Here is a 27,939-nt window from a genome sequence, read left to right as displayed (position 1 = left end):
ATTCTTGACAATCTGCTGGTTGCAGCCATATTGTCACTATGGAACAAATTATATAGGGCAGTCCAAACTTCCTGAGCTGTGAGGCCGTCTGAAAGACTGGCATACAGAGCTGTGTCTATAGAACTTAACAGGGTTGTGTAAGCTCTTTTATGCAGGAACTCAATTTCAGGGCTCCAAGGTAAAGGGGGTGGTCTTTTGATCATGTCCAGAGTATTTTCTCTTAAGAGAATTATCTGAATCTCTTTACACCATTTTTTAAAATTCTGACCACTTAAATGTAATTTTTCAAAATTATTTGGCAAAGTTACAAAATTATTGCCATTAAACTGCATGGGGAGTTGTTCAAATGGCTGAAAAGAGCCTGTTGTGAATGGCATTGGGATCCCTAAGCCTGGGATCGATTGCTTAGGTCTGGCTCCTTTTTGTAGTCCTTCTGTAGTTTGAAGCAACTGGGCACGTGCAGGAAATGGAGCATGCTCCAAAACCTTTTCTTGTTGGAGCTCCGATCTCCCTCTCTGAGCTCTGAAGTCAAGTCTGGCTGGAGCTTCAGCATAGGCCCGGACATCAGCGGTGTGGCGGGGAAACCTTGGAGGAGTGGTAAGAAGGCCTGGAGATCTTTCTGGAGACTGGAGGCCCATCAGATGAGGTCCATGGGCTGGATAGGCCTGGAAATGTCTCTGGATCTCCTCTTCTCCATCAGAGGAGCAGGATTGCAGCTCTGGATGATCCCAGCAGGACCGGAAAGGTGCGGAGGCCTCAGCCTGGGCCTTCGTGGAGCATTCAGTGAATGGTGAGCACCTCTGCAGTGGGGGGTGGGAAGCTGCAAGTCCATCTGGGTTCCTCCGGGGGTGGGAGGTTGGATTTGGGACCCTCCTTAAGTGGGCAGCTGGGTTTGGGACCTCGGGGCGGCCGGTGGGTGGTTGCTCCATAAGTTCCAGGGCAGCGACCAGGGCCTCTATGGCCTCTTTGATGTTTGCCTTGGCAGGTGAGGCCTGGCAAGGGGCTTGTGGGTTCGGAGTGGTCCTCTGGGCCGCTGGAATGCTGAACTGACTGGCTGGCGTTGTAGGCCTGGGCTGTGGGCTGTGGAGCTGGGGATGGCCTGGCTCGTGGTTCTGGCAAAGTGCCCAGGGGAGCAGCCATCTTGGAAGAAGTTGCCTCCGGAAGTGGCCTGGCGGCCATTTTGTTTGGCGGGAAACTGGGTGGGGGGGAATCTCTCTGGCAGCAGGCGCCATCTTGGAGAGATCAGGCAGGGGAGTCCTTACCGGGATGGCAGGCATCTCTGGTGCTGCCTCCTCAGGCCTCTTTCTGGCTGCTGCCCTTGTCTTCAGGAGGAAGGCGAGCGCTGCTCGGCACTCCTCTTCTGACATCTCAGCCACTTGCCTGTCCAGGCTTTCATCTGGTCCTTCTGCCCCCTCTTCGTCAGTGCTGCAGAAGCCTTCTCCAACATTGCCTGGCTCGGCCCCTGGGATCTCTTGCTGCATCTGGGTGGCCTCTGGCTGCCAGGGTGTAGCTGGATGGAAACCCCCTTCAATGTTTTCCATCGTTGATTCAGACTGGGGCTGCTGTGAAGTTCTCCTCCATTGAAGGCCTCTGGTCACAACAGGGGAGCTTCTCTCACAGGTTATTTTGGAGGGCATCTCGCCTTTTCAACACCTCCTGGAGTGGAGTTCTGCTACCATTCCCTCTGCTACCATTCTGTGGAAATTGGGATCGTAGAAACACCCAGGAGCATAGAAGAGTCCAAAGGCAGATGCATGAATAAATGTGATAAATGTATTTATTCATATAACAAAACATATTAACTATATACAAAGGCTGTCTTAATATCCATTAGGATAGGGGGCACACAGCGTGTGTGACTACGCTTATCAAAGATCATGTCTCATGGAGAACAAACGTAAAAGAGAGCATGATGGAAAGGTTAGAGGGGGTTTTATACTCAGTGTAAGCCCCTCCTCTCCACATAGGGGTGGGGGCACTTTCTGCCTCCACTAGTGTCTGTATGATACATGTGCCAATGGCTTGCAAATACTTGACAGTTTTATTCTGCTTTATAGAGTTTTTTTGATAACTCTCTGAGGTGGGAAAGCAGAGATAAGTGTATATAAAAAGCTGAGGTGAAATTTGAACTTCTGATTTTGACAGTCTCTTGGGATAACGAAGAAGCAGGAACAAAACCAGAGTCACTTCGGATAGGTGATGGGTAGTATAAATAAATAAACAAATAAGCAAGCAAACAAATAAAATAAATAAATAAAACGGTGGCTCAGTCATTTTTTTCATGCCACGATATCTAATTCTGCCTTACTCCATTTACTATGATGAACAACAGAGCTGCTTCCTTTTGGGGATATTCATCCATTATTCTAACTCTTAATCATAGTGGAGGACATTAAATCTGCCAGGTGAGATTCAGAATCCACCTCAGAGGGCATGGTGCCTAGCAGGGGCACCCACAACAGGTGGGGTTGGTGTGAAAACAGTAAAGATGATGTTTATGATCACATGCTCTGATAATTGCACAGGCTTCAGCACAGGCATTTCTGCCTTTTTTAATCATACCCACCCTTTGCGGTCATCCCTGCTGACAAGGGTTGTTGAGACTTGTAATTCAACATTATAGGGGGGGAGAGATATGGTCTCCTCAGTTTTATCACTAGTTATCTTTTTGTTGTAAGGGGAGGCAGTGGGAGGAAGTGTAGCAAATTGTCTTTCTTATTGACATGCATTGATCTTCTAGAGCATTTCTCATCATTACCACAACTTTATTCTCCTGCCACACAAATTTCTTCTCTTCTAGCATAATTTGTGCTGTTCCAACAAATGAGCCTTTTCTGCTGAGAAATAAAGCCTGCGAGTGGTTGAATGCAGACAACTTACATAAAATTGTTGGATTTTGCTGGTTTTGTTCCTAGTACCAAATATCCCATCTGGTCATCAAACATGGACAAATCCTTTTCTTTAAGATGGTCTGGAATTGAGGAGGAGGAAACATTTATTTTTATTTTATTTTATTTTGAATTTGTATACCGCCCTTCTCCCTGAGGACTCAGGGCGGTGAACAGCCAACTAAAAACATCAGGTACAAATATTAAAATACAGTTAAAAATATACATATATAAATTTGGCCCCGTTAATTAAAAACAATAAACAAAACACTTAAAAACACTTAAAAAATTAGGCCAGCCCGGCTTGCTGGAAAAGAAAGGTTTTAAGGGCACGGCGGAAGGCACTGAGGTCTTGGATTCTCCTTATCTCTGGAGGCAGTTGATTCCAGAGGGTAGGTGCCCCCACAGAGAAGGCCCTCCCCCTGGGGGTCACCAGCCTACACTGTTTGGCTGATGGCACCCCGAGGAGGCCCTCTCTGTGGGAGCGCACAGGTCGATGGGAGGTCGTCAGTGGCAGCAGGCGGTCTCGAAGATAGCTAGGCCCTATGCCATGGAGCGCTTTAAAGGTGATAACCAACACCTTGAAGCGCACCCGGAAGACCACTGGGAGCCAGTGCAGCTCGCGCAGGAGCGGTGTTACATGGGAGCTATACATGCTAAGAAATTTGAGTGGCTTCTATGAGGATGGGTTTTTCAGAGCTGCCTGTTTTATTCAGAGTTTGTTCCTTTCTCACTAGAGTACTCCACATTCTTTCCTCTTCCAAAACGTTTGTACATATGGATACCCGATGCCTCCCTCTCCATATTATCTTCTTATACTAACACAGTTCATTTCTTCACACCTAAACCTAATGAATGAAAGAAAACCAAGGCACTCTTAAGAAAATCTATTTCTGAGACTATTACTTCCCATTCTTCCTGTTCTGTATCAAATCTTTGTACAGATTCAATGGATGGTCAATGCTGAAAGGTTCCGTACTAGGGCTAGCATCAATCTGAGGCTGCTCTTCTGCTGGGAACACAAAGTGAGCCTTTTGCCCATAAAGAGTCTGTTATAAAATGGTGAGAATGTGCTCCTAAAAACTGGATATTTGCCTTGAAACCTGTCCTGGGAAAACTGATCACCTATTTTTATTCCCCAAATCCTAAGAAACCATTTCACATATGCACATAGGGACTACCCAGTGGGCTGAAAAAAGTGATCCTCGCACTTTTGACCAGTCATCATTTATGTCCATTGCAGCATTCTTAATTAAATTAATTAAATAAAAATAACTTGCTGGAACGGTCAGAGGCAGTCCGAGGTGGGTGTTCGGGCCAGTTGCAGGGCAAGGAGATACAACTGGGATTGGTAGGCTGCTGCTGCACAGGTGGGAGGCGGGCGCAGGCCTACAGAGCTGGCTGCAGGGTGAAGCGATCGGATGGGATAGGTCAGGGTTCTGCAACTTTAAACACTCAACCTTAATCACATGTAAACACTTAAACACATATCACTTACTCCCACCCCAGCCACGCCTACCCAGGTTTTGTGGCTCCCAGTATTTTCTTTTAAACAGGTATCTCTGTGTGTCTCTTTCATCCTTCATCTCTTTCTTTCTCCCACCTCTCTTTCTCTCCATCTCTCTTTCTCCCCCCTCTTTCTCTCCTTCATCTCTCTTTCTCTCCTTCATCTCTGTTTCTCCTCCCCCTCTCTTTCTCTCCTTCATCTCTCCTTCTCTCCATCTCTATTTCTCCCCCTTCTTCTCCTTTGTCTCTCTTTCTCTCCATCTCTCTTTCTCCCCCATTTCTCTCCTTCATCTCTCTTCCTCTCCATCTCTTTTTCTCCCCCTCTCTTTCTCTCCTTCATCTCTTTTTCTCTCCATCTCTTTCTCCTCCTCTTCTCTTTCTCTCCTTCAACTCTCTTTCTCTCCATCTCTCTTTCTACCCCCCTCTTTCTCTCCTTCATCTCTCTTTCTCTCCATCTCTTTTTCTCCCCCTCTCTTTCTCTCCTTCATCTCTTTTTCTCTCCATCTCTTTCTCCTCCTCTTCTCTTTCTCTCCTTCAACTCTCTTTCTCTCCATCTCTCCTTCTCCCCCCTCTCTTTCTCTCCTTCATCTCTCTTTCTCTCCATCTCTCTTTCTACCCCCCTCTTTCTCTCCTTCATCTCTCTTTCTCTCCATCTCTTTTTCTCCCCCCTCTCTTTCTCTCCTTCATCTCTCTTTCTCTCCATCTCTCCTTCTCCCCCCTCTCTTTCTCTCCTTCATCTCTCTTTCTCTCCATCTCTCCTTCTCCCCCCTCTCTTTCTCTCCTTCATCTCTCTTTCTCTCCATCTCTCTTTCTCCCCCCTCTCTTTCTCTGCATCTCTCTTTCTCCTTTCCTGCCCAGGCAGCAGCGGTGGCAGCCCACCTACTACACCATCGGGTTGCCCCTCGGCCTGGAAGTGGCACCTTAGGCTTGCGCCCCACTGTGTGTGCGCCCGCACAGCTGCTCCTGCAGCTGGCTCTGGTTGCTCTTACTGAGCTTCACAATGGGGCAGACGGTGCTCTTCCTCCTCCTGGAGCCCATTACGATGCAGAGCATCAGCTGCAGCCTGGCCACCCAGTATTCCAGGGTGGAGAAAAGTCACACGTCTCCCCCAGTGACTGGATGGGGTAGGGTAGGCTGGTGCCGCTTGGGTGGAAGGCAGCTGCAGAACAGTCCTGCTGGGTCAGCGGCAGGCCGAGATGCTTGGATGAGGTAGTCAGCGGCCGCCAGCTGCTGGCTACCCCATCCAAGTGCCTTGCTGACCACTCGATCCAAGTGCCTCGCTAGCCACATGGCCACTGACCACTGCCTATCCCCATCCAAGCACCTCACTAGTGGCTGGCAACCACGTGGCTAGCAAGGTGCTTGGATGGGGGTAGGCAGCAGTCAGTGGCCGTGTGGCCAGGGAGGCGCTTGGATGGAGTAGCCAGCGGCTCACAGCCGCTGGCCACCCTATCCAAGCACCTCGCTAGCCATGCGGCCACCAGCCACTAGCAAAGTGCTTGGATGTGGGTAGGCCACGGCCAGCAGCTGGGCGGACAGAGGTCGACCACCTTTCCCAGCCCCACTTTCCCGAGGGCAGCACTCGGCTGTACTTGCCTGTTCTGCTGCTGGAGCAGTTGGTGGGCATTCGGGAACAGAGTGGGAGGCCACTCATGGGCAAAGATAGGAAAGCAGGCTGGGCCATGTGGTCGAGGAGCCAAAGAATAACTGCAGCTATGCCTCAGTATGTCACTAAGGCAAGCTGTGCAACACTGTGAGCGAGGCCAATAAATACTGGTGAGCAGGGTGGGGCAGCAATTTAACAAACGGTTCGTGTGCTGCAAGGCCAATAAATTACAAAAAAATACTGAACTGTTTGTTAAATTGCTGGCTCACCTGCCCCTCACCCCGTCCCACCCACCACTATTTTATTGGCAATAAATAGTGGTGGGGAGGGGTGGGCGAGCCAGCAATTTAATAAATGGTTCATGTGGCTGTGAGGGGCAAGGCCAATAAATAGTGGTGCGGAAGGGCGGGGCAAGGGCGGGGCGAGCCAGCAATTTAACAAACGGTTCGGCCGAACCACCTAGAACCCCACCACTGATGTTGTGTTATCTTCAAATACTTGTATAGCTCCCTTCACTTCAATATCCAAATGCCTTAAAAATTGTATGTCATGTTATCTCTGAGCACAACTCTTACAACACTATGAATTCTGCTTCGGTTGTGGAGATGGCGACTGAACTCTGTTTCTAGATTTCTAACCAACTAGTGTATTTGCAAACATTGCAACAAATCCTGACATTGATTTTCTATTCTGTACATTATTAGGCCAATCACTATCTACAAAACATTTCAATTCAAATTAATTTGATGATTGCAAATGCAATTCGAAATCTATATTTCCCATTAAATAATGTAGTATTCTTTTAATTCCTAACCAGTGTTGTTGTGTAAGTTTTGTGCAATTAGTCTTGGTTTCTATTGTACTTCATCATTCATCAAAAGTTTCTTTTTGTCCACCCAACAGCTTTTTGTCCCTCTGGTAACCTCATTTCAGTGAAAACCTTATGTCTCTGCATAGACAGCATCTCTTCATTCATAGCCTCTTTCCATTTTTTTATTGTTTTGCCAGAGGTAAATTTAATACTTCCTGGTAATTTTTGGACTCATAAAAAAATGTTACATACTTTTACCTCATCTGCTTGAATCTCTCGGGAGGAACACCTTTGTTTACTCTTTCAGATTTCCTTGGAATAAAATATTCCTGTTTCACCAGAATCTCACTCTCTAAACATTTCTCTAACCTACTGTATACTCAGACCCTGAATTCTCATTCCCAATTGTCATGTTCAGAAAAAATGGCATCAAATTATATTTTTGTGTCCATCTGTAAATCTATATGCCTTTGATCCTGATCGATAACCTATAAATTTCAATTTCCTTGCCTTTAGCTGTCCTTTCCCCCTAATTGTTTTGGGAATGTGCACTTGTGCACTGCTGTCAAAGATTCTTAAATGTGCCAAAGATGGTTGACTTTTATATGATATGTAATATGGAGTTTTATTAATTGCTGAACTCCATAATCTATTGATCAAATAATTGACAGTTAAAATTGCCTCACCCCAATATAGCTTACTCATTCCTGCATTTGCTAGTAATGCATCTTTCATAGTTTGTAATATTCCATCCCTGCATTCAACAACTCCATTCTCTACTGGAGTGTAGGGGTTCATTTTTCTATGGGTTATGCCTTTCTTTCTCACCCACTGCTAAAACATGTTAGACATGAACTCTGTACCTCTGTCTGTCTGTAGTTGACATACACTTTGATTATATCTCCTCACTACATACTATTTAAATTTTTGAAATGTTTCTGTTTTGCTTTTTAGTAAATAACAAAACTCATATCTTGAGAAATCATCAAGAATTACCAAAGCAAATTTGGCCCCTTCCATTGATGGGGATAGAGAGCCAATTAAATCAGCATGTAGTAACTGAAAAATCCTGTCAGATTTCCTATGGCTTCTTTTGCTGACTGGGTATACTTTTGATTTGGCCTCTTCGCAAATAGCACAATCCAAATAGTTGTCACAATTTTTTACACTTAAACCTACAGCCAAGTCAGGTACTTTCTGTAAAACTTTAAAGCTTGCATGACACACGCTTCTGTGTAATAAATGTGCACACCCACTTCCAGTTGGCGCTGTGGGGATACAGAAAGGAAATTAGTGGGCTCTTCGGAGCCCTGCAAAAACCCCGTCTGCCAAGCCTCTGCCGGTAGATCGTTGGACCTATCCTGTCCTGTAGGGACAGGGGGATAGAGAGGGACCCCTCAGATGGCCAAGAGGAACAGGCAGGTTCCTTGGGGCCAGAGGCTTGCCCTCTGCGCCGGCAGCGGTGGAACGGCGGCCATGGTGGCTGCCCTGAGACCGCAGCAACCGGGATACAAGAATGCACAGGAGGAGAAGAGGAGAAGCAGAGAGCAGAGCCGGGAGTTTGCATGCCAGGTGAGTGGACATCAACCCAGGCAGGAACTGCTCACAAATGCTGAATTACAATTAGTCTGCCCCAGCCTTAACAGCGGCTGAGAACTATTGGGGCACAAAGACAAAAGACCTGTTGGTGGATAACATAAATTACTGACTTTTTGGAAATGTTTGACTACAGATCTGGATATATATTTTCTTTACTTTTTGGTAGATAAATGAGATTGGACTACGTTTGGGAGAGAGGAAGGAGAAGAGGAAATAATTATGCCTTCAAAAGCAAAGGGAAAAGACAAACGGAGACGGATAAAATGGTTGCCAGCTGAAAAGGGAAAGTGTAAATTCCAGGCTGCTTGTTACTTGAAAAGAGAAACTTTGTTGCTTGTTATTTAAACTTGATTATTTTGAGGAAAAGACTCAGAGAACTTGATTTAGGATACATAATCTGTTCACTGGAGGATTTATTGAAGATTATAAAGAAGAAATTAAATGGAACAATGAAAACTGAACTAATAAACATGGCAACAAAAGAAGGGTGTGGCAATAGAAGAAGGACATGATGATACCATATATGGAATAGCTTTAGAATTACCTTTGTAGAACTCGTAACTTTGATGACATTGAAATGGAAAAGATACATATTTGGACAGACTGGAGAAAGGAATAATGTATTATGTAACAAGACAACAAAATATTATATTTTGATTTAAATGAATGTAACGGTTTCTGGGTGGTTGAATAATGCTAGGAGATACTTTTTTTCTTTTTCTTCTCTATGCTCTCTCTCTATTTCTTTCTTTTAGTATCTTTCTCTTTGTTTCTTTTCTCCTCTCTATTTTCTTTTTTAATCTATTTGACTTCTTTTGTTATATTTCTACTGTCTTCCTTTTTCCTTTTTTTTAGTGTTGCCTTATTTTTTTGTTTTTCTTTTACTGTAATTATTATTATTATTGCTATTACTCTCTCTTTTTTTCTATTATTATTCTAATATAAATATATAAAAAATTTGATTAAGAAATAAGAGCATAAATGATTGAAGAAAAACATGATTTTTGGATGTTCTAATGCCTTTTTTAAACTTTGAATTTTTAACTAGCACTACCTACAGATGTAATAATCTGGAAGAAAATGTTTACCTTTAAAGGCGTTGGATGTTAAAAAGAATTATTTATAGAATTAAGAACAATAAAAATTGATCTGAAAGTGTTTCAAAATGTTTCCTATTGAAAATAAGAAATAAGCATGGAATGGGAGAAAATTTAAGAGAGAATAGAAGATAAGATATTCATTGAAATATACTTTTATCTTAAATTGGTAAGAGATATGGAGTAGAATAGATTGGAAAACAATATTGGTAACACATTCCGAAGTAATTTGGAGCTAAACAACTGAATAAGAAATAAATGTTATGAATTAATTAAATAAATGAATTTAGGAGTGAAGGAAAGCATGATTCTGGAGATCAATGAAAGTAAAGCTGTGACCCAGTTTTACAAATAAGGTAGGAGTGGAGGAAAGCATCATACTGGAGAACAGTTAAAGTAAATTGGGAACCAGTTAAAAATAAAAATAAGAGTTAGGAGTGGAGGAAAGCATGTGCTGGAAAACAGTTAAAGCAAAGCTGTGAACCAGCCAAAATACTGAGTTAGGAGTGGAGGAAAGCATATGCTGGGTAACAGTTAAAGCAAAACTGTGAACTAGCCAAAAATAAAAAGTTAGGAGTGGAGGAGACTATACCTAGGGATCAATTGAAATAAAGTTGTGAACCAGTTAAAAATAGGGGTGGGAGTGGAGGAAAGCATTGCTGGAAGGCAACTACTTGAGTTGTGAACCAGTTTTATAATAGATTTAGGAGGAGTTAAGGAGAAGGTTGGGGTGCAGTTAAAATTATACTGTGAACCAGCTAAAATTATTTAACCAGTAAAATAATTAAGGTAAGGAGTGGAGGAAAGCATTGCTGGAAAGCAGCTAATAAAGATTTGAACCAGCTAAAAAATAAATTTAGGAGGAAGTGGAAGAGAATTTACTGGAGAATAGTAGCTAAACTGTGAACCAGTTTAAATAAATACAGACAAGAGTATTGGAAAATACAGCTGGGAAATAGATATTTAAACTATGAACCAGTTAAAAATTAGATTCAATAAAATATGAGAATAAACTTGAAGTAAATAAAATAAAGTATTGTGGAAGTAACAAACTATAGAAGGAAATATTGATTGTTTATGAAATGACTTTAAGAGAGGAGGAAAATACTTTTTGTCAAGATTATGGATATTAGATGTCATTTAAGAGAAGTAAAATATAGATTTGAGGTAATGGGTTTTAGGATTGAGGAATATATATGAAATATTGATTGTTAAAATGATAAAAATTTAGAACGGTGTTTATTGTTTAAAATTTTGGGTGTAATAGTAGAATGATAAATGTTTAGAATAAGATTTTTTTTCTTTTTTCTTTTTTTTTAAAGATGTAAATGGATAAAATTTGGAACAAAATTGATTGAGGGAATGTGAATAATTGTACTCATTTATGCCAGACCAAACCCTTGCTCTAAAAAGATATATTTTATGTTTTATGTTTTTTAAAAAAAAATTTTTTTGGAAAAAAATAAAAATAAATGTGCACACCCATTCTGTGTTGTTTCATTTGAAAAGATTGTTTGCACACTGCCACAAATTTTCTTGCGGTTCAAAACATATAAATTATTCAGTTTCAAACCTTGTTCACACACTCTTTATTCTTTATGACCTTACCTGTACCCTTTGGAAAAATTGCACCATATTCTTCATTGTCTAAGCATGACACACTCAGCAAATTGTGATCTAAATCTGTTACACATAAAACCTTGACTCACTAATACATGATACACATTTGGGAGGCTTACATATTCCTCATCAGCTTGTCCTTGCTCTATAAAATTTTCTGTCAGAGTTACTTTGTGCTTGCTGTCTCTCTTACATAAATTTTGTGTAAGGCAAATCAGTATTCTCTAGCAGATGTTATCCCACAAACATATATTACCTGACTATCTAACAAGCACAAAATTATGCTGGCTAGTGTTTTTTCATTTTGCTTTTGCAATTCCTCATTGAGATCTATTATAGGATTGCTTACAACTGTCCACAAATCCTCCCTCTGCAGAAATATCTCCATCTTTTGAAATTCTTTCATCACATATTTGATGTTACATTGTGTTTTCTGGCTGTAATTCCATAATCAAGATTAAAATTGATGCTTTTACAGAAGTCATTGTTTTACTGCTTGTTATCTCTTCTAAAACTTTCTGAAATCCTTTATTAAGTTGCTTCTTGAAATCGCTATTTTTTTTTATTTTTTTTTGCCTTTGACTTGTTGGCAATTTCTCTTCTTGATAATTTCTACAATTAGAATAGAATAGAATAGAATTCTTTATTGGCCAAGTGTGAGGAGCTCTTCTTTGGTGCATAAGCTCTCAATGTACATAAAAGCTATAAGTGATAAATCATGATCATACATAAATCATATCATAAATCATAAGATACCTTAGTGTTAGTCATAGGATTCTAAATAAGCAATCAACACAAATCATACTAGAAAACTAAATAAAACAATATAAATCGTAAAGATACAAGCAACAAAGTTGTAGTCATAAGTAGAAAAGGAGATAGGTAATAGGAAAGATGAGAAGAATAATAGTAATACAGCCTTACTAAATTCTAATACCCCATTTACTTTCTTCTGTCCCTTGGTCTTTGGCTGTCTCTTTTACATATATCCTTAACAATCTCTTTGTTTTAGTTCTATAGTTCCTCTGGTTTCTATCAACGAGGAGGCTTAGGATTTCCAAGCAGTTTCTGATGTTAACCTTAAAAATGGTGATATATTCTCAAGAGATGACAGCAAATAGCTATCTCCATTCTTCCTCTTTAACTTGACTTGGAAATTGCATATGAGCATGAACTTGAAGTTCATGGTCTGTTTACCATTAGCCTCTAGTTATGTCTTTATTGTTATAACCAAGCTCTTCTTTGTGATACTAATATAGTCAATGTTACTTCTGTGTATTGCATCTGGTGATAGGCATGTATATAGGCATTGCTTTGATGGTTTGGAGATTGGGGAAATCCAAAGAAATAACTGGATTGGAATAAACTGATGAACCATTTCAGGATTTCATTTCTATTTTCTAGATGATATAGTTCAGTTATATTTCCCTCCTTACTGTTACAATGTAATACAAAATACAGTTTTGACATTCTAGTCCCCAACTATAGGTAACACTTCCAGTTTCCAGTTTCTGTAAGGACCGAAGTTCACCACAAAACTTGTCAGCCACCTTTTCTGCATCAGGGATTAAATTGTAAACCTGGATCTCTGTCATTTTAAAATGTTGTCTATGAAGTCAAATCATCCTTATTCAGTTCTTTTTTTTTTATTGAAAAATTTTACAAAAAACAAAAATTTTCTTCCCCCCCACATTCCCCCCACCCTTTCCCTCCCCTCATCCCACCCTCCCCCCCAGACTTCCCAGAGCAAAATACAAGGTATTTCATTTAGCAATCATAAACTAGATTAAGCTATTTATCCTCAGACTACTAACTCCCCCCTGAAACCTTAACTCCACTATAGATAACTAAATACTTCTAATACTTAACATTCAATCATAAGCTATATGATATTTTCTTGTCTGATACTTATTTTGAATATAGTCAATCCATTTTCTCCATTCTGATACATATCTTTCTTGTGTATAGTCCTTCAAGTACGCTGAGATTTTCGCCATTTCTGCTAGGTTCGTTACTTTCAGTATCCACTCTTCAATAGTAGGCAAAGAGTCCTTCTTCCAATATTGCGCTACCAACAGCCTAGCTGCTGATACTAGATTCAAAATCAATTTAGTCTCTACTACTGTACAGTCCGTAGTTATACCCAGTAGGAACAGTTGAGAAGTAAATTTCAACCTTCTTTTCAAAATATTCTGCATCACCCACCAAATTTTTATCCAAAATACCTTGATTTTCTTACAGGTCCACCATATATGATAATAGGTTGCATCATTACATTCACATCTCCAACATTTAGCTTGCAAATTAGGGTACATACATGACAATTTTTTAGGATCTAAGTGCCATCTATAAAACATTTTATAAAAATTCTCTCTCAGATTTTGTGCTTGCATAAATTTAACATTTCTGACCCAAATCTTTTCCCACGTTTCCATCATCACTGGTTCCTGAAAGTTTTGTGCCCATTTTATCATACAATCCTTAACCAATTCTGTTTCTGAATCTATTTCCAATAATGCATTATACAACCTTTTAATATGTATCTGGCTTTGATCTCTAATCTGTTTCACCAGATTTTCCTCATTTTGCATAACACCAAATTTTTGATCTTCCCTCCATCTAGCTTGAAGCTGACCATACTGAAACCAAGTATAAATTATCCCTTCTTCTTTTAATTCATCTACAGATTTCAATTGCATCTTACCCCTTTCCAAAAGAAGAAGCTCTTTATAAGTAATCACCTCTGTTTTTTGCTCTATACTTATATTTTCTATTGCATTTCTGGGGTTTGCCCATATGGGTATCTTATAGTTCAGCTTGTATTGGTCCAAACCCTCAGCAACGCATTTCTGAGTATATGACCCTTAAACACTTTATCCACTTTTTTTTCATATAACAAATAAGCATGCCTTCTATATAACAAATCATAACCTTCTATGTTTAACATTCTTTCTTCAGTTAAGTTAAACCAATCACTAATTTGCGATAAAGCTGCTGCTTCATAATACAATCTTAAGTTAGGCATTTTAAGACCTCGTCTCTCACGTATATCCTGTATAATTTTCAGTTTCACTCTTGGTTTCTTCCCAGCCCAAATGAAAGTATTAACCCCTTTCTGCCATTCCATGAGATTTCCATCTTTTTAAAGCACTGGTATCATTTGGAACAAAAATAAAAACCTAGGTAGTACATTCATTTTTATTGCTGCTATCCTTCCCAGTAGTGATAATTGTAACTTTTTCCAATTTTCCATTTCTTTCTGTACTTTTTGCCAAAGAATTTCATAATTATTTTTAAACAATTTTGTGTTTGAGGCTGCAATATATACTCCTAGATACTTAACCTTTTTAACTACTTCAAACCCCGTTATTCTCCCTAAATCGTCTCTTTGAGTTATGGACATATTTTTAGTTATCATCTTTGTCTTGTGAAGATTTACTTTAAATCCAGATACTTTGCCATATTGAGCTACTATGTCCAACATATAGGGAGCCGCTTCTATAGGTTGAGATTAAGTAAGAACCAGGTCATCTGCAAACGCTCTTAATCTATAATCCTGCTGTCTAATTACAATTCCTTTTATTTTATTAGAATCACGTAACTTATTCAACAAAACTTCTAAAGTTAAAATAAACAACAATGGCGACAAGGGACAGCCCTGCCTCGTACCTTTCTCAATTTTAAACACATCTGTTAAACCTCCATTAATTATTATTTGTAATGTTTGTTCCTGATATATTGCTCCAATTGAATGTATGAAATACTCCCCAAAGTGCATTTTTTTTATTATTTTAAACAGGAATTGCCAGTTCAATCGATCAAATGCTTTCTCTGCATCCAAGAATATGAACGCTGTAGGGACCTGGTTATTTTTTTCCAAATATTCCAATAAGTTTATAATTTGTCTAACATTATATTTTATCTGCCTCCCTTTTATAAAACCTGATTGGTCATTGTGAATAACTTGTTGCATAACTGGCATTAATCTATTCACTAATATTTTAGCAAAAATTTTATAATCCGTGTTCAAAAGTGAAATTAGCCTAAAGTTTTCAGGTTTGATACAGTTTTGATCTTTCTTCGGAATCAGTGAAACAAAAGCTGTTCTCCAAGAGGGTGGAACCCCTCCCCCTAATTGAATTTTACAAAATAGAGCTCTAAGCGGCTCTACCATTTCAAGCTGTAAATTCTTATAATAAACAGCTGTTAATCCATCTGTTCCTGGAGCTTTCCCTGTTTTTAACTGCTTAATTGCCGCAACGATCTCCTCAGAAGTTATTGGTTGATTCAATCATCCCTTCTGTTCCAATGTTAATTCCAAAATATTCCCTTACTTTAAATATCTATCTATGTCTATACCTTGTATTGAGTCACTAGCATATAACTTTGTATAAAATTCCAATAAAGTCTTTTTAATCATATTCTGTTGGTAAACTTCCTTACCTCTATATTCTATCTTACTAATGACTCGTGATTTCTGTTTTTTCCTCAACATGTAGGCCAACCACCTACCTGGTTTATTGGAATTACAAAATGGATTATGTTTAGCATATTGTAAACTAGTTGCCACCTGATCAGCCATTAACATATTAAATTGCCCTCGTAGTATATTTATTGTTTCTTTTACTTTCTTATCTCCTGGATTAGATATAAGTAATTGTTCTTTCTTTTTTATTTCTTCCTCTATCTCTTTACACTTCTTTTGTTGTTTTTGTCTATATTTATTGTTCATATATATTAAGATACCACTCATATAAGCCTTGCTAGCATCCCAGACCATTTCCATAGGAGTACCCTTATTCATATTAATAACAAAAAATTCTTTCATTTGTTTTTAAGCTCTTTTACATTTTCTTCATATCTAAATAAGTTTTTATTTAACCTCCAAGACCTCCTTTCTCCCCTCTCCTGTTCAAATTCCACCCAAACCGGACTATGATCTGTTAAAGTTCTTGGACATATCTTCGTCTTCTTCACCCTGGAAATAAAATCATTTGTGGTTAGTATAAAATCAATCCTGGAGAAGGATTGATGTCTATCAGAAAAAAAAGTAAAATCTTTTTCCTCCAGGTTACGTTCTCTCCAGATATCTCTCAGTTCCTTATTCAGTTCTTGACTGCATTGTATCTAAGTACAGCCCTTGCTGTTTCTTTCCTGGTTATAAGGGCAAGCATCCAATTAGAGTCTCTTTCAGATGATGCCTCATATATTAAATGAATTCATTCCATTTTTCATTGTATTGAACTTTCCCATTGAACTGTATTGAACTGATGCTTTTTTTTTTCTTTCATGTTCCCAATATAACTATCTTTGCATCTTTGAAATTTCTTTCACTGCACAGCAACTGTGGCAATTAAATATTTATAATCCTTTAATCTAGTTGCTTCATAAGCATTAAGTAGTCCGCAAGATATACACTCTTTCTCCATATTATGTTCATTAACTGACTCAAATTATCTATCATTATTTTCTCATTTACTTTATCTTATCTATCTATGTGACTTTCCATTGCATTCTCTAAGTATGAAGTTATTGCTTTGTCCTTGTTACTAAATGATAATCTACCTTCTGTATTTTATACTACTGTTCCCTGATATACGTAGGTACCTCCTTGTTTAACTGGGCAGCTGAGATGACATTCATAACTTTTGTTGATTTTGGTAGGATAATCTAATCCTATATACTCCCAGGATTCTTTGTTCATTCATTCGAGAAACACTGGAGTCCTGCACCAGTGGTAGGATACTACTGGTTCTGTGGGTATGGTGGGCATGGCATGGCTTGGTCGGCGTGGCAGGCGAAGGATACAGTAAAATCTCCATTCCCACTCCACTGCAGGGGAAGGTTACTGCAAAATCCCCACTTCCTCCCAATCAGCTGGGACTCGGGAGGCAGAGAATAAATGGGAGAGGGGCCAGTCAGAGGTGATATTTACTGGTTCTCCGAACTACTCAAAATTTCCGCTTCTGGTTCTCCAGAACTGGTCAGAACCTGCTGAATACCACCTCTGTCCTGCACCCCACCGTCACAATGAGGCAGCAGAACAGGACTGAGATGGGGGGATAGTCGGGATCTAAAATTAAACTTTTAGAGAAGTTCACAGCATGTTAGCAGTCTTCTAGACATTTTAGACTATAGCTCTTTTAATCCCTGGCTATTAGCTCTGATGGTTGGAATAGACATTCATAACACAAAGCTTCAAGAAGGCAGATGGTTGAATGTTCTCCTCTCATTTATATCTCTTTTCTTTAATTCACAACTATATTGACATAAGTGTTTCTACCATTTTGAAAATGCACTAGCATCAGGAATGAAATTAGAGGTGATAATGTGCTTGAAAAAGTGAGTGGTTGGAGCATTCCCATGCCTAGCAGGATTTAGAGTTTTGGAAGCAGCCTTATGCAATGCTTCTCTTCCTGAATGGGTTTCCCAAGTCTCTGCTTTTCTGCTTTTGGTGTTTACAGAAGGAAGATCTTTAAAAGTAACTGTTGGTGATGAGGCTGCTAAACTCCTGTGGAGAACTGTCATGGAACTTATTCAATTCTTACCCAGAATATTTTACACAGTTCTTTATTATTCTGTTTTGTAATTCTAAAAACCCCTCAACAATAATATCCTCATTAATCCAACTTGATACTCTAATACTCTCCAGGTTTATGCTCTCCGAAATAAGAGATGCCTCCTACAGAGGGGCGGAGAAGGAAGCCTTGCAAGACTAAATCTGGAGCAATAGAAGGTTAGTGGCAGTGTGGGTGGTTGATAGAAGTGTATATAAAATTAGCTGCAACATTTAACAGAATCACTTCAACTTTTCACAGGGTAAAAAAATAACACTTCAGGAATTAATGGAACAGTAACTCTCAGTGCTTCCAGCCAGGATGCCCCCTCAGTCAGAGGCCAGTGCAGGAAAGCCAGAGATTGAGCCAGGGGTCCCACGGCTCTTCACCTGGGAAGAGGTGGGGCTCCGCACAGGCAATGGAGACTTGAAGGAAGAGAGATGGCTGGTCATTGACCGAAAGGTTTATGATGTTAGTCAGTTCTATTTGCGGCATCCAGGTGGGCCTCGTGTCATCAGACACTATTCTGGACAAGATGCCACGGTGAGTCCTTGCTGAGGGGAAAGGTGGCCTTGGAATGACCTGAAGGCTGCCACAAAACATTGGCTTTGTATGCACACACTCCTAGCTGAGGCTGTGTCTTTCTCCAAGGGTCTTAAATAGCAGAATGGGGGGGAGGAATCTTTCTTGTTTGAAGCTGTAGGGAATTCTGACATTACAGAACAGTCATTCTGGGTTGGATGGTCCAATGCTTTAACACAATGCAAGAAAGCTCCAGGTGGTGGTTGTATCGCTTGGCAATTTTGTAGTATTGAGTAGCAAAATTTGACCAAAATTTAAAAGCGTCATTGGAAAAAGTTCAGGGAAGGGGCAGGCAGCTAATGTACAGATGTACAAATTGATGTGATTTGCAGCCTTTCTTTTTTCCAGTTTTGGGTTAATGTTTGACTGCAGTTAAGTTACTTAACTTTATTGACTTCTAGACAATGTGAACAAAATACAGCTTAGGTTTGTGGACCTGATCAGAAAGTGTTTGTGCAAAAGCATGGACTAAGTTTATATTTTGCCTAAGCAAAATTCAGTCTGGCAGACTTTCTCAGTGAAAAATATATGAGTAATATTAGTAGCATAGAAGTGAGGACTGAATTCTAGTTAAGTTTAGAATCTGTAGACTCTATTGTATATTTCATAATACAATACTTTATAGACGCAGAATTTAATTAACATTTTGATTAAATGTTTAAATGCACACACACATGTATATACATACACACATACGCGTATATATAAGCCTATGTCATTATTGCTTCAGTGTATGAAGAAAATATAAATATAAGCTAAATGAAAAATTATCAGAACAGAGGTGGACTTTTTCTATTTACCTGTTGTAATGTGCATATACAAGGATCAGTAGTTGAGGCTCAGAAATGTCTTCTGTGTTCCTGCGTATCTATCAGGACTTTTAATCTTGGAAATATCTGCAGCAGGTGAAAAAGGATTTCTATAGACATTCTATCACTTCTAGACATACCTGATATATTCTGCCCTCAGTTTAACCTCTCACTGAAGGCTCTCTTTAAATTACACCATCTATTATGGGACACTCAGGCATTGATGGCATACTTGAGACCAAGTCTAGCACTGATATTATTGAAACATCTACATTGCCATTAAATCATAATGCTTTTGGCTATATGAAAAAGAATTACACTGAATGGAAGAATCCATATGCAGACACTCTAAGAATGTGAATATCTTCTGGGAATTCATGTGCATAGGAGATGGCAATGGGAAGGAAAGGGAATGGGAAAGGAAAGGGGAAACTGGGATAAGGGGTCCTTGAAGCAGGTTAGATAATCATGATGGGTTACAATCCCACTGTCTTTGTTAAGGCCTTCTGACGTAGTCTGATATTTCTTGCTATTTGTAGGTTCAGCTGTCTCATATTTTGTTCTGCTGGTGAAGGTTTTTTGTGGTCTATTTCAATATAAACTGAGCATTTGATGGTATATTCTGGATGGAAACTGGAAGCATGTTGGTATGCATGATGATTTATAAGCTTCCTTGTGTTTATGTGTCCATCATGTGTCTATTATCAGAAAAGTGGACTTGTTGGATACATCTAGGCTTAGGTTGATAATGGGATTGAAGTATTGGAAGTGTTGAAGTCTAATGGAATTTAATATAGGGACTTTCATGGGTACGGATGATGAAAATGTCATCCGTAAATTTCATATAAATTCAGGAATTAAGAGTTGAGAACATTTGAAATCTTCCACGCATTGCCATATTGCAGAACCATATATGTACACATAACTGTGCCATTCATGTGCAGTTATATCTGTTGCCAGTGTAAAAATAGTGATGGATGAGTTCAAAGTCATGAATTTCTCCTTATTTCTAGGTTGAGTCTCTCCTTGACTAATTTCCATCCATTATTCCTTGTCTGGCCTTCAGGTGCTTAGAAAATAGGTTAACCTACTTCTCTCTGTGACAGCCCCTCAAATATTGGAACACTGCTATCACGTCTCCCCTGTTCTTCTCTTCACTAGTCTAGCCATGGCCAAATCCTGTAATTGTTCTTCATATGTTTTAGCCTCCAGTCCCCTAATCATCTTGGTTGCTCTTCTCTGCACTCTTTCTAGAGTCTCAACATCTTTTTTATAGTGTGGTGACCAAAACTGGATGCACTATTCTAGGTGTGGTCTTACTCAGTGGTAGGATTCAAATTTTTTTACTACCAGTTCTGTGGGCCTGGCTTGATGGGTATGCTTGGTGGTCATGTGACTGGGTGGGCATATCCAACTCAATGTCACTCATGTCAAGGAGTACTTCACCTTGCCTGGCCTTTTGTGACCATGGGGATGCTGCAATGGTTGTAAGTGTGAAAAACAGTCATAAGTCACTTTTTTCAGTGCCATTGTAACTTTGAATGGTCACTAAATGAACTGTTGTAAGTCAAGGATTACCTTACAAAAATACAAAAAACTTCTTTGCTTGCAGAAAGCTGCCTGAAATACCGATGATTAGATTAGAAATACCTGCAAGCCGGAGTTACAAATCAGGCAGGGTGCCAGAGCACCTTGAGAAATTAAAATAGTTAAAATACAATGATAACTATCAACAACCAACTCTTGCTCATAAAGTAAAACCCTTTAGCAGAGAGGCCAGAAAGAGCACACCTAGGAGAAGCAATCCTTAGATCCATTTGCACCACTTAAAGATACCTGCTGGTCTCACTCACCTCATAAGATATCCTAAGGAAATCATCCAGATTTAAGGAAAGATCACATGCCTCCCCCCAGAAAGGCAGTAAAAAAATTAGTGCCAAGCTTGCATCCTGCCTCTTGGAAGTAGTCCAAAAAGGACAGTGCCAAGGAAGACCCCCCTCTCCAGATAGAAAAAGCACTTGAGATAAGCCTAACTACAAATAAAGCAATTAACACTAGAATGAAAATTATCCCATCAATAAACACAGGATTAAACATCACCAAATACAGAATTAAACTTCACCAAAAACCAGTTTTAGACCAAAAGTCAGAAAGGGTATGTAAACTCACGTTTGAATGTCAATCTTTCTAGCTAGCCAAGAAGCCTTACTAAATGTCACTCATCTTGTTTCCTTGTCATTAAAAGCATCTTTCTGGTAGCTCTGCTTCGTTATTCAATTATTTCTTCAAAGTACTGATCATTGTAGTCTGGCTGGAAGAACTCCAACAGAGGAGTATTTCCTCCCAACAGCAGTGTAAAAAGCTTAAAACAACCCTTCCTCTTTAAGAAAGTCAAGCAAAGTACCAGAAAAAAAAAAAAAAGAAAAAAGAAAAAAAAAGTACCAGCAAAGAAAAAAAAGTACCCGCAAAGAAAAAAAAACTCCAGAGAAGCTCAGGCAACAATAAATCTAGGTGTACTGACAAGAATGTAATAAGGGTTAACGGAGAGGCAGTTTTTGTAAGCAGGGCAATAAAGATTAAGCTAGAAACAACACCAAAATGTTGTAATTTCTTACAGGATTAACCCTGTAAAGTGGGAAAAAAACAAAAGATTTCTTCTAACAACTGGTTCTCTGAACTGCTTAGAAAAATAACTACCGGTTCTAGCGAATATGTGTGTACCGGTAGAATCCCACTTCTGGTCTTACTAAGACTTTATAGAGGGGTATTAGTACCTCATGTGATCTTGATTGAATCCCCCTGTTATTGTAATTTAGGATTGCATTGGCATACTATAGGCTCATATTTAATTGGTTATCAACCAATTGTCTTATTCCAAGACCAATCTTGTCTTACTCCAAGATCCCTCTCACAACTACTGCTATTAAGCCTGGTTCCTCCCAATTTTTATATGTGTACTTTTGGTTTTTCTTGCCTAAGGGTAAGACTTTATTTTTTTCTACATTGAATTTCATTTTGTTAGTTAGGGCCCAGTGTTCAAGTCTGTCAAGATCCATCTGGATCTTGAGCCTATCTTCTAGGATGTTGGCTATTCCTGCTAGATTAGTATCATCTGCAAATTTTATAAGTTCCACTTCTATTCCCTCATCTAAGTTGTTTATGAAGATATTGAAGAGTACTGGGCCTAAGATGGAATCTTGTGGTACCCCACTGCTTACTTCCCTCCATATAGACCTAGTACCATTAAGGACTACTCGTTGAGTATGGTTTGTCAGCCAGCGACATCCACCTGATGGTGATGCTATCTATCCCACCTTTTTCTAGCTTACCAAAAAGTAGGTTGTGGGCTACCTTGTTGAATGCCCTGCTGAAGTCTAAATATACTATGTCCGCAACATTTTTCTGGTCTACTAATTTAGTCACTATATCAAAGAATGAAATAAGATTGGTTTGGCATGGTCTGTTTTTAACAAACCTGTGCTGACATCTAGTTATTACTTTACTTGTTTCTAGATGTTGGCAGATCTGTTTTTTTTTTAATTATTATTATCTTTTTCAGTATCTTCCCAGGTATTGATGCTAGGCTGATTGGTCTGTAGTTCCCTGGGTCCGGTTTTCCCGCTCCCTTTTTTTTGAAGATGGGAACCACATCAGCTCTTTTCCAGTCCTCTGGTAGTTCGCCAGTGCTCCAGGATTTTTGAAAGATATGGTACAGTGGTTCTGAGATGATATCTGCCAACTCCTTTAGAACTCTGGGATGTAATCCATCAGGTCTGGTGATTTATATTCATCAAGATTAGACAGGTGTTTTCTTACCAATTTTTTTTTGGCTTATTTTAACTTTTATTTCTAGTCTGTCTTTTACAGTTGTGTTTTTGGTAGGCTGGGCTATAGTTTCTTTTTGCGTGAAGACCAATGCAAAGAATGAATTAAGCAGCTCTGATTTCTCTCTGCTGCCTGTTACATTTTTGCTACCTTCTCTCTTAGTGGACCAACTGTTCCTTTGATTTTTTTTCTCGTTATTTATATGTTGTATATATATCTATCTTGTTATTTTTTATTATTAGGAAGTATGTAGTCTCTCTTGCATAGTGGGATGGGAGCACTGGTAGCATAAGGTTCCTGAAACATAGTCTTCCAGATGTAATGTTTCCAATGTTTGAAAGATGGAATAGGATTGCATGTTTATATATTTTGGGTAGAAGGCAGAAGTTCAGGGTTTCTGCAATGTCTGCACATAGATTCAATCTTGTATATCCTTAGGAAATTCTTCCATGTGATTGCACAATTCATTGTGATGAATTGTGTGGTAGCCAGTGTGGCACAATATTGGAGGGTTGCCTTTGAGTTTCATGAACTTAATCAACTGCATTCATAATGACAACTATCCCTCATTTGTTAGCTTGTTTAATTAAAAAAGCTTCGTTGTTCTCAAAGCCTGAGATGGTATCTTGTTCTTCTCTGCTGAGAGTATTGTGTAACTATGGGTTGTGTGCTAGTTTTGCCCTTTCCTGGATCAACAATCCCTACTCATGGTCACTCATGCCCTAATCATCTCCTGTCTTGACTATTGCAATGTGCTGTACAATGGAGTTGCCCTTGAAAAGCATCTGGAAGCTCCAGTTGGTTCAAAATGCAGCAGCCTGAATGGTTTTGTGCAGACCACGGTATGTATGTATGTCATCTCTCCTGCGGGAGCTGGATTGGTTGCTAATTTGCTTCTGGGTGCAATTCAAGGTGCTGCTTGTCACCCTTAAAGCCCTTCATGACAGGAAGATACATCACTTCAGAATGTATGGGATACAATAAAAGCATGTATTAGAGATTTGGCAATAACATATTTGGGAAAAAAGAACAGAAAGAAAAGACAAATGCAGAAGAAATTGGAAGAGGAGTATAGGAGGTTATAGAAAGAATTACAAAAGGATACATTTAACTTTTAATAAAGTTTTAAAAACAAATGGAATTGAAGAAGCATGAAATAAACTTAAATGAACAAGAATTTTTGGCATGTAAATTAAGATCAGCCAAACAGAACTTTTTTGAAATGCAAATAAGCCAGGTAAATGGTTGGCATATAAAATGAAAAAAGAAAAGGAGAAGAAACTAATAAACCGCTTACAAGATGAAAAAGGAAATATATGCTATAGAAGTGAAGAAAAGAAGAACATAATTCAAAATTATTACAAGAGACTATAAAACCAAGAGAAGATACCAGATGAGAAGATAAAACAATTTTTAGAAAAATCTGACCTACCTAAAATTCTTGAACAATATAAGGAAGCACTAGAAGAAAGAATAACAATGATGGAGCTAATAGAAGTGATCAAAAAGCAAAATATTGGGAAAACATCAGGACCGGATGGATTACCAACAGAATTATATAAGATATTACAAGATGTGTTAAGCAATGTAATGCTGGAATTATTCAATGAACTTTTAGTGAAAGCAAAGATTCCAAACTCATGGATGGAGACAGGGGTGAAATGCTCCCGGTTCGGACCAGCTCAGGCGAGTAGGTAGCGATGATGGCTGGTGGTTTGGAGAACCGGTAGCAATGGCAGATGGAGGCTCCTCTCACCCGCCCACCCGCCTCATTCCCTGGAGTCGGGGAATGCCCCATTCCCCAATTCCTACTGCTCACCTTTCTCCCGCAGCTGGCTGTCAGGGAAGGCAAGCGCCCGAAAGGTACCGGAGTCGCTCACTCTCCTTCTTGAATGAGCCGCTCTGGTCCATGTGCCGGCTGCGCAAGCGCACACTGTTTATTTAATTCAGTGACAGGTTGGATGTACACTTGTGCAGCTGGCACGTGGACCAGAGTGGCTCATTCAAGAAGGAGAGTGAGCGACTCCGGTACCTTTTGAGCACTTGCCTTCCCTGACAGCCAGCCGCGGGAGAAAGGTGAGCAGTAGGAGTCAGGGAATGCACCATTCCCCGACGCCGGCCTTGCCATGGTGCCGCTGCCTGCTCGCTCTTCGCCACACAGCTCCGCCCACCCACCCCATTCTCCTACTGCTCACCTTTCTCCCGCAGCTGGCTGTCAGGGAAGGCAAGCACCCGAAAGGTACCGGAGTCTCTCACTCTCCTTGAATAAGCCACTTTGGTCCACGCGCCGGCTGCGCAAGCGCACACTGTTTATTTAATTCAGCGGCAGGTTGGATGTGCGCTTGTGCAGCTGGTCCACGCGCCGTCTGCACAAGCGCACATCCAACCTGCCACTGAATTAAATAAACAATGTGCGCTTGCGCAGCCGGTGTATGGACCAGAGCGGCTCATTCAAGAAGGAGAGTGAGAAACTCCGGTACCTTTTGGGCACTTGCCTTCCCTGACAGCCAGCTGCAGGAGAAAGGTGAGCAGTCCAACTCCGGGGAATGGGGCAGATGGGTGGAGCCATGGGAGAAAGGTAAGGACACGCCGGCAGAATAGAAATTTAAAAAGTTTTCCTACCGGGTTCTGTGGGGGTGGTTTGGTGGGAAGGGGTCTTGTGACTGAGTGGGCGTGGCTGTTAGTGACATCGAGTTGGCCACATCCACTCAGTCACAGGACACCCCCCACCAAGCCACGCCCACAGAACCGGTAGGGAAAAAAATTAGATTTCACCCCTAGATGGAGGCGTATGTTACACTTATACCTAAGGAAGATACAGATTTGCAACAAGACCTTAGAAGTATTAAATAGAAACATAAGACAAAATGAAGAAATAAAGGGAATGAAAATTTAAAAAAGAAGAAGATAAACTACAAGCCTTTGCAGACAATTTGATGTTTATTTTGGAGGAACCTCAAATAACAGGTCCCAAATTATTGGACTAGAATTAAAACATGGTTAGAAGAAATGCTACAACAACATATAGAACTAAAACCTGAGCTGTTCCTATTGGGTATTCTACCAGAGAAAATCAGTAAAGAAAATATATATTTGATTATACATGTAATAACTGCAGTGAGGATAATATTTGTGCAAAGATGGAAAGCAGAAAAAATCCCTTCAGAGGGGGAAATAATTAAAAAAAATATTAGATTGTGCAGAAATGAATAAATTGACTTTGATAATTAAAGAACTAGAGGAATCGGAATATTTTAAGATATGGGGACAATTTTACCATTAGTTAGAGAAGAGATATATATAGGGTAATGTTGTAATGAAGCAATGGAAGAAGAGAGAGTGAAGATAGATAAATGTATTAATAGTAAGCAAGAAATACGGGGAGAATGTTATAAATAAATGAATAATGTGGGGAGAATGTTATAACAAATGAATGGAAAATACTAAGAAGATCAGAGGAATAAGAAGAAGAAGTCACAAAATATGTGCCTAGATGATACACTGAAGAATTCATTATGTATTGTATGATTGTTTATTTTAAAATAAAAAAAAATATGCAAAAAAAAGCCCTTCATGACTTGGGACCAGGTTATCTGAGGGACCGTCTCTTGCCAGTCATATCCACCTGACCCACTAGAGTGGGGAGGCTAGGAATGTTGCAGATCACATCCACTAAGGAGTACATCTGGCAGGACCCAGAAGAAGGGAACTTTCAGTCCAAGAGCAGCTTGTTATATGGCTCCCTCCTTCTTCCAGCTGGATGACCTTGGAGCAGCATCTTGAGGAGGTACAATCTCTACTTTCAATTCCCCAAGCATCCCCCTCCTCAACCCCCCTCGCTACGGTTCATGGCAGTCTGTCACCACATAACAGTGAAGCACAGAAAGCATAAGGTGAAAGCTGACTTTCTGCCCTTCCTGAAATAAGGCATTAGGCCTGAAAAGGAAAAGAGAAGGAGAAAGGTTAATTAATTAGTGCAGTTTATCAGGTTACTGAGCATGGAAGTTATGTAAGAGCTTTGATGCTCAGACATGTTGGGCAGCTACTCATTCAGCTTCAAAGGAGGCGGAATGTTTCCATTGAATAAGATACTGGAGTTTGCCAATATGCAAACATGAGTCCAAAATGTTTTTTTACTTTGAAATGTTGTTCATCATCAATGAGATTGGGAGGAGGAGGGGCTTTTGCAGGTGGCTGTAATGGGAAGGTTTTGGCCAGTTTAAGAAGACTGCAGTGGAAAACAGAGTGTACCTTTCTAAGATTCTTGGGCAACTTAACCTCAACAATCACTGAACATGGCTACAAAGTCTCTGCAACTCTTGCAACTCGGAAGGGGGCAAAGCCAGTGCTGCTTTGTACTGCATTGTTATTTGCTACTTCTGCAAATGAGAGCAGGTCAGTCCAATTATCTTGCTGATAATTGACATAACATCTTAGGTAATGCTCCAATATACTATTGGCATGTTCACAGGCCCTGTTAGTTTGAGAATGATGCAAGGACCTAAATCCTTGATTATCCCTAGTAATTTTGAAAACTTCTGTCAGAATTGGGAGGTGAATTGCACCCCTTGATTGGAGATAATCATTTTGGTGGGATGACCTTGAGGGAGTGTCTTGAGGAGATACATTTCAATTCCTCAAGCATCCCCCTCCTCATCTCCCATCCATATAGTTCATGGCAGTCTGTTTCCACATAACTATGAAGCACAGCAAGTATAATGTGACAGCTGACAGGGGGGTTATTGTTTTTTAATTTTAATTTTTTCTATATACTATGTTTTTATTGTCTGTAAGCCTCCTAGAGTCACTCTGAGCGAGTAGATAGCTATACAAATTTTTTAAATAAATTGTGCATTCTTTAAATGATGGTTGTGACCTGGGTTTAGTGGTGAGAGCACTAGATGTAGAAATCCAGTTCAGTGTTGTGTCCATCTGGGGATGCCCATGAAGGTCATTCATTTAAAGTCTTTGGAGCCTGTTGTCAATCATGTTTTTGATTGATGGTGGCTGTATGTATCCTGTTTGCTGTCTTGAAAATA

The 27,939-nt window shown here is 39.8% G+C and overlaps 1 protein-coding gene across 1 annotated transcript in view; it reads left to right on the top strand.

Annotated features, from left to right (window-relative positions):
* The first annotated feature begins 18,005 nt into the window (after positions 1 to 18,005).
* Positions 18,006 to 27,939, top strand: part of LOC139327492 (acyl-CoA (8-3)-desaturase-like) — a 44,515-nt gene continuing 34,581 nt past the window's right edge. The window contains 1 exon segment of the mRNA XM_070957330.1: positions 18,006 to 18,227. Coding sequence (XP_070813431.1) covers positions 18,006 to 18,227 — 222 coding nt within the window.

Source organism: Pituophis catenifer, unplaced genomic scaffold (genome assembly GCF_029215685.1).
Source record: "Pituophis catenifer annectens isolate HBS135680 unplaced genomic scaffold, rPitCat1.0.hap2 SCAF_1, whole genome shotgun sequence".
Lineage (NCBI taxonomy): Eukaryota > Metazoa > Chordata > Lepidosauria > Squamata > Colubridae > Pituophis > Pituophis catenifer.
The sequence above is the reverse complement of the archived record's forward strand: the minus strand, read 5'-3'. Positions and strand labels throughout refer to the sequence as shown.